The 12874-nt window shown below is 28.3% G+C and overlaps 1 protein-coding gene across 1 annotated transcript; it reads left to right on the top strand.

Moving 5' to 3' along the window:
• Window positions 1–7377: 7377 nt before the first annotated feature.
• On the top strand, window positions 7378–12797 carry LOC135928587 (uncharacterized). The gene is made up of 5 exons (XM_065465043.1): window positions 7378–7474; window positions 9907–10184; window positions 10999–11205; window positions 11418–11968; window positions 12216–12797. Exons 2-5 carry the CDS (start codon window positions 9995–9997, stop codon window positions 12795–12797), a joined length of 1530 nt encoding a protein of 509 aa, XP_065321115.1. The 5' UTR covers window positions 7378–7474; window positions 9907–9994.
• Window positions 12798–12874: the final 77 nt, after the last annotated feature.

The following is a 12874-nucleotide window of genomic DNA, read 5'->3' as shown; positions in this document are numbered from 1 at the left end:
AAACCTGATAGAACTTCAAATTTCATGAAAGTATGCTGTCATTTTATTAAATCTTAGAAATTAAGCTAATAAAAGCTTACCGACTGCAATTTGCGAAAAAAAGGGTTTGTTTAAAAAAAAAAAATTTGGGGATTTTCCCACACTATATCATATTATTTGCCGATAAACCTAGGCTGGTTAGATTGCGATTTGAATATATAAGACTGACTGTGAGGTTTCTAAATAGTATTTAACAAGATGAGTATAATTCCCATTATATATGCTTGGAGCACAAGCTAGAGAAATTATGTAAACATGGAACCCTTCAATTCAACAACAACTAAGGTACAATGAGCAACTCTAAAGTTAATGTTCATAAGAACAATAGCGTAATTACGGATCTAGGATTATTATGTAATGCGGTCGATGATCTTCTTGAGAAAGTACAGAAAGGGGTAAAGTACACAATAATTGATTACACACAAATAGTGATAGAGATTAAATCACAAGAATGTTGAAATATTTTGACACATAGGGCTACTTCAAGTATAGATGACTTCTGGGTTATCATGGACTCCTATAATCATTTCAAGGTATATGAAGAACTTATTGCGAGACTGTAAAATGACGGTAGTATGCATTAACAACGTAGTAGTGTCGGGTAAAAATTATAGTTAACATCTCATGCATCTAAAAGCAGGTTTATACAGGTTGCAGCAATCTGAGCCAAAAGCCAAAATAACTGAAGAAATTTCACTAATATGCGATTACATTTCCAGAGGTTAACCAAGGCAAATCGGGAATGCATCCAACCCTTAAAGGTCAAAGCAATCATGGAGGCATCGGCACTACATAATACATCAATTGCGAGATTTTTAGAACTAGCCAACTGATACGAACGATTCATTAGGTACTGCTATTTCATAGTTAAACAGAAATATGGTTCCCTTTGTATGGTGGAACCTGAAATACCAAAAGATAAAATATTGTTGGGTAGGGAGAAAAAAAATACTAATTCCGTATTCAATCAAACAATAATTCTGGAATGAAATGCTTCTCATGTCAAGAGGTTGATGCCGTTTTATTGCAAACTTTAGATGTAAAGGATTAAGTTATAGAATATGTTCCGATTTATTCGATTCGGAAGAGCATCCTGTTCTATTTGACAAGGAAAAGGTAACTTGATATTTGGAATGGAGAAGTTTAACTATTGTCTTGGTCGGAAATATAGTTTGATAGAATCCCAGATCTTTTGAACACGGAAAAGGAGTTCTAACAAAAATCCCAAGTATGTCTTACTCGATGGATGTGGAATACGGTTCAATATTAATATGATGTGTAAGTCAGGTAAAAAATGCTATGGCCGATGTCTTGCTATGATTATTTGATTTAATAAGAGCAACCAAATAGAAAAGCTGATGCATTTTAAATTTGATTATAGATATAAGCATCCTGCTGCTATCCAAGGGAAGATTTTAGAAAGAAAAAAAGGAACATTATGCTAAATCAGGTATCACATATATAGCAAAAGTATGGGAGTTTCGAAAAGATTGGAAACCCTAATTTGACCGAGTGAACTATTAGTAAATCAAGATATATTGAGTGGAGTTGAATAATAGTGATTCCAACAATTTTAAGAGCAGCTGTATTCAATTATATACATCGTGGACATCCGGGAATAACCTGTATGGAGTTCATATTTCAACTAATGTGCTGGTTTAAAACACTATTTGAAAAGCTATTGTGGGTGCCATGCGTACAGATTAGAAATATCAAAAATTATCCCTATTTTTCTATAATGTTAGTCAAAAACCGTAGGAATAAACTCATTTTGACTTTTCAAGATGTAGAATGAGTGTAGGGGAATTATGGGATTCTTCCTACTGATTTTATAATTATGGAAGTAAAAAGATCGTTGGACAAGTACAAGATTTGAAATATCAAAGCAAGTCATTTTTAATAATGGTTCTTTAGTTTATCTCTAAAAAGTTTCAAGGGTTTTAAAATTCGAAAAATATACTACAGCATGACTTCCTATTACCCAATATTTTTTAGGTGGTAAAGGTCAGCACAAATGGTAAACATAAATGGTAAACATATTTTTTTGTATAGAAGCTATTGAGTAAAATATGTAATGTTATTGTAAGTGGTAAGTAATTAAGAAATTGCTAAATTTTAAGTAAATTTACGTGTGTTCTATTTTTAAGCAGTCGGATTTAGCTGGACAACCTATACTATACGTAAAAAATATCTAGTTCGTTTAGGAAGATTTACGTTATATGATTGGTTGGCACATAAATATTCAGAAATAGTATAAACAGAGGAGATTTTTTTATAAACAAGAGGCGGCAAACTTCTTTCTTTTACACTTGCGTGGAAACTTTTTTTATAAATATAATTATATTATCTTGTAACCACGACCAGTGGCGTCACTAGGGAAGGGCTAGCAGGGTTGAGCCCCCTGAAAATTTGAATAGCCCCCTGAAGCAAAAAATTTTTTTTTTAATGGCTAGTGAACTAAAAATAAATTTTTTTGATTGCTCCCTGAACGATTTCTTTCATAATTCTATTAAGTAAAATATAGATCTAATTTTATTATTTAAAAATTAATAAGTCTATCTAAATTTTTATTAAATGAATACTATTTTAATTATTAGATTAGATATTATATTTTCACTATGTCAGCTTGCAATCAAATTGTTAAAAAAATATCAATATCACTCATTAAATAGTAATATTAGTTGAAGCTTAATTGACTTTTATTATTTAAATATATTTATAACCCTATTAAATTAATTAATCATTTATTAATTGAAAATTAACAAATTTAATATTGTAAATAGCTGAGTTCAAATTCATTAATCTATATAATTCATTTTTAAATTTAATTACCATGCCCCTTCTTAAAAATATTTTCAAGGTCCAAATTATTATAAGAGATAAAAAGTAAGTAGACATATAGTTTATAATCTTCTATTATATATAATTGTTTATAAAATATATTTGACAGTTATATAATATATTAAAACTAATATTTTAATATATTTTACCAATAAATGCTTTTGATAATAAATATAAGAAGCAATTTATATTCAATTCTTTATCGCATCTTTTAGTTTAAAAATATTATTAAAAATTAAACATCTTATTATTCATCCCAAAATGGATGCAATAAATTCTTTTTTAACATGTTTTAGGAAAGCTATTTTTTTCTTCTTTGAAAAACAGTTTTGTTATACAAGTGTATTTTTGATATTATTACAAACTACTATTATTTTAAGATATAATATTAACTAGAGGTGATGTAACAATAATATATAAAACCTTAATAGCTTTCATCATATCACTCTGGTTCTTATTTTATAGTTACAAAATGTTTCATTTCTAATATGGCATCCTTGCCATGTAAATAACTCAAGGCCTCAATATATTTGCATAATTTCTTCAAATTATTATAAGTGTTTTTGTTATCAATTTATCTAACATAATAAATTCTGATATGAGTTAACATTGTTGGTGTCATGGCTATGACTGCAAATTAGCCAGCATCTATTATTTGTGTGGCTATGTAATTTAAGATTATTACTATAGCTGCTGAGAGCATATTTTAGATAAGCAATAATGATCAACTGTGTAGTCGTTTATGTATCATTAAAAATGGAAGATAATCTTTTAGAATATAATATCTCACAATAATTTTCTAGTTTACTTATCTAGCTTGTCATCTAAGAGGAAGCTCTAAACTTCATATAGTTTTATAATTTTAATTGGTCGTTTTATTCTCTTCTTCAAGAATTGTTAATTTAGTTAGGCCTATAAATTTTTCTTTATTGGTTCATTCTATAAAACACTGTTGGTAACAGAGAGTTATATTAGTTTCAAGACCTTTTGTCAATGTAAGTTGCTAAGAATTATATTGACTTATGTGGTCTTTAAAAACTATTATCAATTGAGGCATATGTATGAGTTAATTAACCTTTTTTATAATTTGTAATTCTTTAGACGCAAAATTTTTTATATCAGCGAAAATATTTTATACTGTAATAAATAGATTTTGTATTAAAAAATATTATATTTAGAAATGCCTGTGACTGTAAAGGCTAGCGATGCCCCACTACGACGCATACTTATATATATATTGAACTGATAAATGAGATGAAGAATCTTACATAACGTGTGTCATATAAAAATGATTATACTATGCAAAAATTTATAAACAGATGTGGATGTTTAAAAATGACACTTTTATTGATTCTACTAACTAATTATCATTAGCATATCAAATTTTACAGAAAATAACAAACGAAATAAAACCCAATATTTCAAAATGCTATCCGAATAATTGGCCGAAAACATTTTTTAGAATTAGAATTCTTATAAATATCGAATTCTTTTCTATAAGTTATTTCTTCGAACTAATTTTCTCAAATTTTATTAAAGATTTCTAAAAATGCACAATAACCTCATTTTATAAACATCAAAATATAATACAGTAAATATTTAATTATCTAGATCCGAATTCGATAACCAGTTTTTAAGCACAAAGTCTTTCTAATGGTTTCTATTGAACAGTGAATAAATACTATAGAATAAATTGTGTAGATTGTATTGCATAATTAAGGAGGAATATTGAACAAGAATAAAGACTATAGAATAAATTGTGTGTGAGATTGTATTGCATAATTAAGGAGGAATATTGAACAAGATGTGGTCTTTTTATTTGATAAAAGGAGGAATATTGAACAAGAATAAATACTATAGAATAAATTGTGTGTGATTGTATTGCATAATTAAGGAGGAATATTGAACAAGATGTGGCCTTTTTATTTAATAATATAGTTATACAAAAGAAAATAAGTGGTCTTTTTTATTTAATAATATAGTTATACAAAAGAAAACAAGTGGTATTCTAAATTAAAATATATATCAATATATATATGTTTTATCGCCTTGAGATGTATTTATATACATGTTAATTTCATTGAATAAAAGATAATAACAATTTAAGCGAACATGCAACAGTTTCTTCCTTCAAAGACATTCTATTCTTCATTATCATATTTGTCCTTATTGAGAATAACTGCTCACATGAACCCCGTCTGTATGAGTGATACACCCCCATAAGTTACACTCCTATATCATTAATATAAGCTGCCATATTCAACAACACGGGGAAATCATCCCTAGAAGCGATAATTCATTAAGTTATATTTCAACGCTTATTGATGAGTTGATATTTTGTTTGAATATTTTATCCATGTTTGACTGGACTATTGTTTATCAGATGATGTTTATTATATTTAACTTTGTATTCATTATTTATTTACTTAAATTATTATCATAAAGTTTTTGCATTTATTTTATATTATGAGATAGGTATAATTGTTCAAAGAATTCCATTATAAATAATTTCGAATAATATAAATAATTATAAATATCGAATAATTTGAATTGAATATTAAAAAGTTTTCTATTCGACGAATACTTTTCTCATTATTCATATTTGTGCTATTCGTATTCGTAAAATACGAATCAAATCAAATAACTAATAATTCGTTTTAGGCCTGGTTCTCATATAAATCTAGATGCCACCATATTTGATGTTAAAAGTTACACGATAGAACCGGACTCTCTATCCCATCAATAAATCTCCTTTCCTTTAGGCCTATAGCCCAGAATCTACATGGAATGATATTCATTGGAAGCAAACCCCTTCAAGAACCTATACCGACCCACCCCTCTAAAAAATTTGTCAACTCCTGCACCGATAATCCCACATTCTTAATTACACATTTTTAATTATAATGGTAATCCCTTCATATATTTTAAAAAGAATAATTTAATTATCAACTCTAAATAACCAACTATCAAAAAATTTTAATTTAAAAAAGTTATTTCTTAGAACACATGAATATGAGTTTGCTAATAAATCTCTAACCTTTTTAAATGATAGCAGAAAATTATCCAGAAATAGGTTTTATATGAAAAATATAGATTTGGTCGATGTTTAGCAATATTATTTTTTTTATAATAGACCTATTATAAAAGTATAAAATAATTTTATTACATCAATATATTAGGCCTTATTTCATCTAAAAATTTAATATAGCCCCCCAATAAATTTATTTACCCCTTGCCTATCCCCTTTAAACTCCTTTCAAAAAATTTGGAAGCAAAATGTTCCTTCATTCCAGGCTCTTGTAGACCCTGATCTTTTACACCTGAGCAAGCCGGCGCCCCTAATAAGGTTTACGATAGCTCCTTCCAGTCCTTACGTTTCACATAGCAATAGTGACGAAAGGCATAGCAATATTGAACGATCGTATGCACGACAGAATCAGTAATGTGACCAACATGTTCAATAGACTGCCAATATACACAAATATCTGGGTATATAATTAAACTCCAATATTAAAGAAGTTGTGTCAATTTATAGTTACCTATAATCTAAAGCTCCAAACAATATGCACCAAGCCCTTCACATTCATTTTATGGTAATTATAAAATTGTCTTTTAATCCGAAAAATTGAAAGATGATAAAATGGAGATATTTCTATAATATGAGACCATTCTTGGTTTTTAAAACCATATATTTGAAATTTTTTATCACTATATAAAATTTTAAAAAGTTACTTTTAGGGAAAAAGGGGAGGGCTTTTTTAAAAATAAATTCTAAAATTAAATATTTTTATATCCCCATATACATTGATCTAAACTATATGTGGAACTGAAAGGTATATCATAAATCAGTGATAATGCCAAGTTTTATCTGCGAACTAAACTTGAGATTATATTGAAAAGGAAGAGTTAATGCATATTTTGAATACTATGAAAATAATATTGGAGAATTTTAAGATTTTATGACAATTTTATTTGTAAGTGTAAGAAATGAGTCCATTAATAAAGCACAAAACTGGTTTCGAGTAAACAAAGATGGATCGGGTTTGGTCAATAATATATATTAATTATAGTAAAAATTAGGGAATGTTAAAGATAAAGTAAAAATCCAACTAAGATGGGGGAATACCTGGCAGAAATAATTTTCAATTTTTTTTAATATTTATTTATTCCTGTGCCGGATGAATAATTTATTATTAACAAAATATATTTTTCAAAAAAGTGAGACCTCTAAAAATTTATTTTATTATATCGAATAAAGAAATAAATAAGAATCAAAATTTTCAGAATCGGAAATTTTACAAAATAATTTCAAAAAAAAGAAGAAGAGGACAAAATATTAATAAGAAATTTATAAGGGACTCGGTAAATCAATTAATAATGATAATTTAATAATTAATAATTATAAAGGATATGATTGATTTTATTGATTTAAAAAAAATATATTTTGGCAAAAGAAGTTTAATTAAATATCAGCAAATTTATTTTGGCAATCTATACCTTGGATATAATTTCATCTTATTTGGAAGCTATTTCGAAATTATTTTTCTTCTATTCGTTCCAAAAAAAAGGATAATATTTTTGACATAGCAAGCAGGTAATAATATTATAAACGTTTTTTTTAGTAAAAAAAAGTTTATTAAAATTAATTAATTATATTATTAATACCAAATGATTTTTTCAATCCGAACCAGGCCAAAGCCAGCCAGAAGCCGGGTAGGTAAAATTTTTTAGGTCTAGGTCTGGCCCGGGCTCAACTTTTTTATAAATGGAATTAAGATATTTCTAACTCAAAATATTTATTATATTATCATCGAACTTCGTAAAAAAAGGGGGGGGGGGTAAATGTATTTTTTTTTTACTATTGTTTCGTGATCTTGGAAAGATATTTTAATTTTATATTTGTAAACTTTTTTATGAGTCTCAAATATATATTTAGATTCAAAGGTATTGAATAAAGAAAATCGCTTTTGTAAAGATCCAATCGTTTAATTTACTCATATCTTTCTTTTCTTTCTGATTTAATTTAACGTAACTTTAAACATTTGATTTCATTTTAACTTAAATTTTAAAAATACTAAGGGTGTGTATATTATAAATAGCATCACTAAGGGAAGGGGAGGGGAGGCAAATTCCCCTGAAAATTTAAAAAAATTTATTTTGGAAATGTTACCGTTATAGAAAAAAAGTCATTGAAAATCTTAAAATATTAATCACATTTGTTCCACCTGTCATTGTAAAAGTTTAGTGCAGGGATGCGAACCCGGAAAATTTTTTGCCAGGGTTCGGTTCGAGTTCGGTTTAAGGTTAAAAAAAATAGGTGGGTTCGGTTCAGGGAAATTTTTTTGAATCCGGGTTTGGTTTCGGGATCAGCTCGGGCTTAAGAATTTTTGAATTGATAAAAAAAATATTCTCTATTTAAATCATAATTAAAAAACTAGACATAAATTTGGTATAAAAAATAAATTTTTATTTTATTTATAGGCAAAATATAGTTAAAAATACAAAGCATAGTCATGTATAGATTTAAAAAATTTTATTTAGACATATTTCTTTAAATTAACAATATCCAATATAATAATTTTACTTTGACTTGTTCACTTTCATTTTCCTCTAATTAATAATCTTTGAGAATAAGTTAAAAATAAAAAATAAATGGCATAAATGAATTTAATTGTTTGAAATTTATTAACAATCCAATAGGAATCTTTGAGAATATATTTAAAAAAATTTAAAAATGGAGTAAATGAATTGTTGTTTAAAATTTATTAACACACTTAATTGGAAATTTGAAAATATTATAAAATGTCAAGTAAATTATAAATATTTGTATTTACAATTATACAAATATCTTATAATAATTTAAACAATACACTGAACCCGGTTGAAACCGGGTTCGAATAAAATTCCCATGTTCGGTTCGGGGTTATGAAAATTTTATAAACGGGGTTCAGGATCGGTTCGAGTTCAAATTTTTTCCCCAAAACCAAAGTTTTCTTCTCCGGGTTCGGGTTTGGTTCGAACCCTTGGTTAAAAAATTATAAATCCTTGACAGAAAGAAAGAAAGAAAGAAAGAAAGAAAGAAAGAAAGAAAGAAAGAAAGAAAGAAAGAAAGAAAGAAAGAAAGTAAGAAAGAAAGAAAGAAAGAAAGAAAGAAAGAAAGAAAGAAAGAAAGAAAGAAAGAAAGAAAGAAAGAAAGAAAGAAAGAAAGAAAGAAAGAAAGAAAGAAAGAAAGAAAGAAAGAAAGAAAGAAAGAAAGAAAGAAAGAAAGAAAGAAAGAAAGAAAGAAAGAAAGAAAGAAAGAAAGAAAGAAAGAAAGAAAGAAAGAAAGAAAGAATTAGAGCAATTTATTGATTTTTCAATTATTTATCCTAAAAAGTATTCAATTGAAATTTTAAAGGCCAAGTCGGGTTCAGGCCTAAAAATAAATTTTGGGCTGGGCTTAAATAATTTTAAAAAAAATTTAGATCCGGCTGAAAAAAGAAAATTAAATATACGGGACTATAATTCTACTTATATAATATTAAATTTTTATCTTTATTTAGAAATTTTTTAAAGTAATCATTTATGTGACATTAGATAAAAGAAAATTTTTTTTTTAATAACGATTATTAATGGAAGTCATGTAAGCTAAAATGGTGTTAATCTTCTATCCCCAATAATTAATGTGGTTAAACTTATTAATATAGCCGATTTTTATAAACGACTAATTTAAGATTCTAGCCAACCAAGTTTTTTGATTTTGTCCAGAAACGGTGGAAAGGTTTAGATATGTATTGACGAAATTTTGAGGCTCGAAGTAATAATATTTTGGCTAAAATCCTGATTTAGTCATATTTAAAACAAATCGAGCCGTTTAACAACACTACCAATAATTAACCTATAAAGTATTTTATTTTTTAAAAAGAATATTATTTGAACTTTAAAAAATATCACATGTTGTTATAATTTAATATATTATCATCCATTTAAGTAAACCGACTTTTTTTTTCTCATTCTCTCTTATACAAACAAATTTTCTCAATAAAGTTCGATAGTTGGATGGAAATTAAATTTACTTAGACAGATGTGTGTCACCCTCTAAACCCTACAAAACATATAATACACCTAACATTAGATGACATCGTCCGATGAGGAGGATAAGTTTGAAATAAGATGCATAAAGGCAGAGGAGATTTATAGGATGCCGGAATGGATTTACAAGGAAGTAGGCTGGACAACTAATGATTCTACATTCCTAAAATTGTGTTATGATCTAGATCCTCATGGCTGGTTTGTGGCCGTCACCCCTATAGAAGGCATAATTGGTTTAATTTTGTTTATATATATATCAAATATTACAAATTTATATTCACTGACAAAGTCAAATTAGGAAAATACTATAACTGTGTGAATTAAACAGGTCATGTCAATTTTATTTTGCCGAAACAAATTTAATAAGGGGTACCATTTTACAACACCCGACCAGGAATTTTTTTTTAAAATTTCGGGCCCGATCCGGGTTCTATATTTTTAGGCTCTGCCGGACTTTTAAAAAATGTATAACATTTATTTTTAATTTTTATAGCTAATAATGGCGATTTGAAATATTCAGTTTAAAATATATGGCCCGGTCCGACCTAGGTATTTAAAAATATCTTTTTTAGGCCGGGCCAGGGTATATAAAAATTTAAAATGCGGCCCAGCCCGACCCCTCCAGGCTGGGTGCAGGTCTCTGATTATAGAGTAGGGCTTCCAATTGTGTTCATATTTAGGAAACAAATTTGTTCCGAAAATAATTTGTTGACCGGGGCTTGAATCCTGGCCTTAGTCATAATTTTTGAGCCAATCTAGCCTGAAATATTTAGAAATTCCGTAAGAACTATTAATTAAATCGCTACCATATATGTAAAAGATCATATAGGCATCTCTGAATAGTCATACGGCACGCAAAAAAACATTGAATGGATACTTTCAATAAATAAAGATATTAAACTTCTTAAGTTCCTACCTTCTACGGAAATAAATAAAAGAAGTGTCAGTTTCAGATTCATAAGAATATAGAAAATTTGTCCAGGTTTCTTAGTTAAAGCCATCAAAATTTTATACCTTATTAAAAAAAATATATATTCATAATTCAAGGAACCGTATTAAGTGTCAACTTAAACGATCATTATTCGTTCGCCGGTTTGTACTTAGTTTCGAGAAACCATAGGTCCAGAGGAATAGGAAAAAAACTATGGAACGCCATGCTAGGTCATGTGGCTCACAGATGCTTGGGGATCAATTCAGTCAAAGATAGAGTTTTCTCCAACCTCAAAATGGGAATGACACCACCATTATTCAAAGGTATATAAATTTAAGAATCTCTTTCGTCTTCGCTTTCGCTCTCCTATAAAAATGTACTTTCCTTTGATTATGTTCCTATTTTTTTTACTACTTTGAATATTTTGTTTAATGATTTTCAGATAGCATATCATTGCATGTAAATAAATATTGGTTAAATGTAATCCAATGAAATGGAACATTACAAAATGAAATTGTATTCTCCCACTTTTCAGTTTCCATATTCAACGGTTCCTTGAAACGCAACGCCCATATACTTCATTCCTCATTGAGGCGTTCTGAGGGCCCCTGTAACAATAAAATTATCAACGATCTCACACATCTTTCTACTTTAAACAAAACAACGTGTAATCACGAAATTGAGCACAATACTAAGGAGAATGAACATAATAATGAAAGCGATGTAATCGACGCCAAAAACCCTCACACCTACTTTAACATACAAACTAACTGTAAAAATGATTACCTGATAGACGATGAGATAGATTTAAAGGAAACTACAAGAAAAGGGTACAACGATCCCTCTCCGTTAGATGATAAACGTCTTTTAAAGGATCCATTTTACAATAGCTTGTGTACTAGGAGCGGAGATTTAGCTAGGTATAACGATAAAGTGAAGCTACAAAGTAATACCGGTAATATAAATGTGGTATTTATGGATGGCATAGATATCAATTTAGCAACCTTACGCGATTACGACGCGACCATTCACGGAGGTCTGATCAGGGAAAATTTCTTAAAGACCTTAATACAGCTATCTGCGGAGGTTTATTACTTTTTTTTGGCATATTGTAGTTTTTCTGATATTTTTAAAACATTTTTTTATACCTTGTATGTGTAATCGTGAACTATAAAAAATATTTTTCCTTTATTTTATTTTTGTCAAGAACATCAATCGTTATTGGTTAAAATAAATGGGTTATATACATTCTCACATATAACTAATATAAAAAATATTAAGGCTTAATTATCTCAGATACTATTACTACTATCTTTAAAAAAAACCTATTAAGAATGATTTGACATATAAAGTAAGATGTATAGTGGCTACCAAATTTGTCGAAATGGAAATATGTGGGTATGGAATTATACGACCTAGAGGATTGTCCATTTCCAAAAATAATAACGAGACCCATACTTGTCCTAACGCTAGGGATTCCGCTTCTCTAACAGCGGTGCATTACTTGATAATAGGTCCGCTCTATGCCGATAATCCAGAAATTGCTCATACATTATTGAAAGCTCTACTAGACTCCGTCCCTTCCGAATGGGAAATTAATGTCGAGTTGACGGTTCCTTTAAAGATGAAAGACGGGCACAATACTTCGAATAATTCAATGCTCAACACAAATTTCCTATACACGGCTGCTACAACAGAGTTAGGGCTAAGAACCGAAGAAGAGTGCTATAGAATGTATCAAAATAACGTTCCGCATACATTAGATGAATGCCAAGAAAATGCGCAGGAAAGCAAACCGATTAAAAGTAATTTCGAGGAAAATCATGTTGATAAAACACTAGAGTGTGTTCCTACGCCTGAAATTTTAATGGAAAAGATTTATTCTTTCGTAAGTTCGGATATGTTTTTAGATTAAACTAGATTATATAAATTTAATTTTTTAAAAAATATATGTATTATTATTACCATATTATCATATATCTGTTTTTAATA

This window comes from Gordionus sp. m RMFG-2023, chromosome 4 (assembly GCF_954871325.1).
Source record: "Gordionus sp. m RMFG-2023 chromosome 4, tfGorSpeb1-WG-v2, whole genome shotgun sequence".
In the NCBI taxonomy this organism is placed as follows: Eukaryota; Metazoa; Nematomorpha; class Gordioida; order Chordodea; family Parachordodidae; genus Gordionus; species Gordionus sp. m RMFG-2023.
Note: the sequence above shows the minus strand (reverse complement) of the source record. Positions and strands in the feature narration are given on the sequence as shown.

What these genes read in the sequence shown, in the direction of transcription:
- LOC135928587 (XM_065465043.1), top strand. Translation starts at nt 9,995, where the DNA reads ATGACATCGTCCGATGAGGAGGATAAGTTTGAAATAAGATGCATAAAG. An exon ending in CCCTATAGAAGGCATAATTG is followed by an intron (nt 10,185 to 10,998) that starts GTTTAATTTTGT and finishes TCATAATTCAAG; the next exon opens with GAACCGTATTAAGTGTCAAC. An exon ending in TAATACAGCTATCTGCGGAG is followed by an intron (nt 11,969 to 12,215) that starts GTTTATTACTTT and finishes AAACCTATTAAG; the next exon opens with AATGATTTGACATATAAAGT.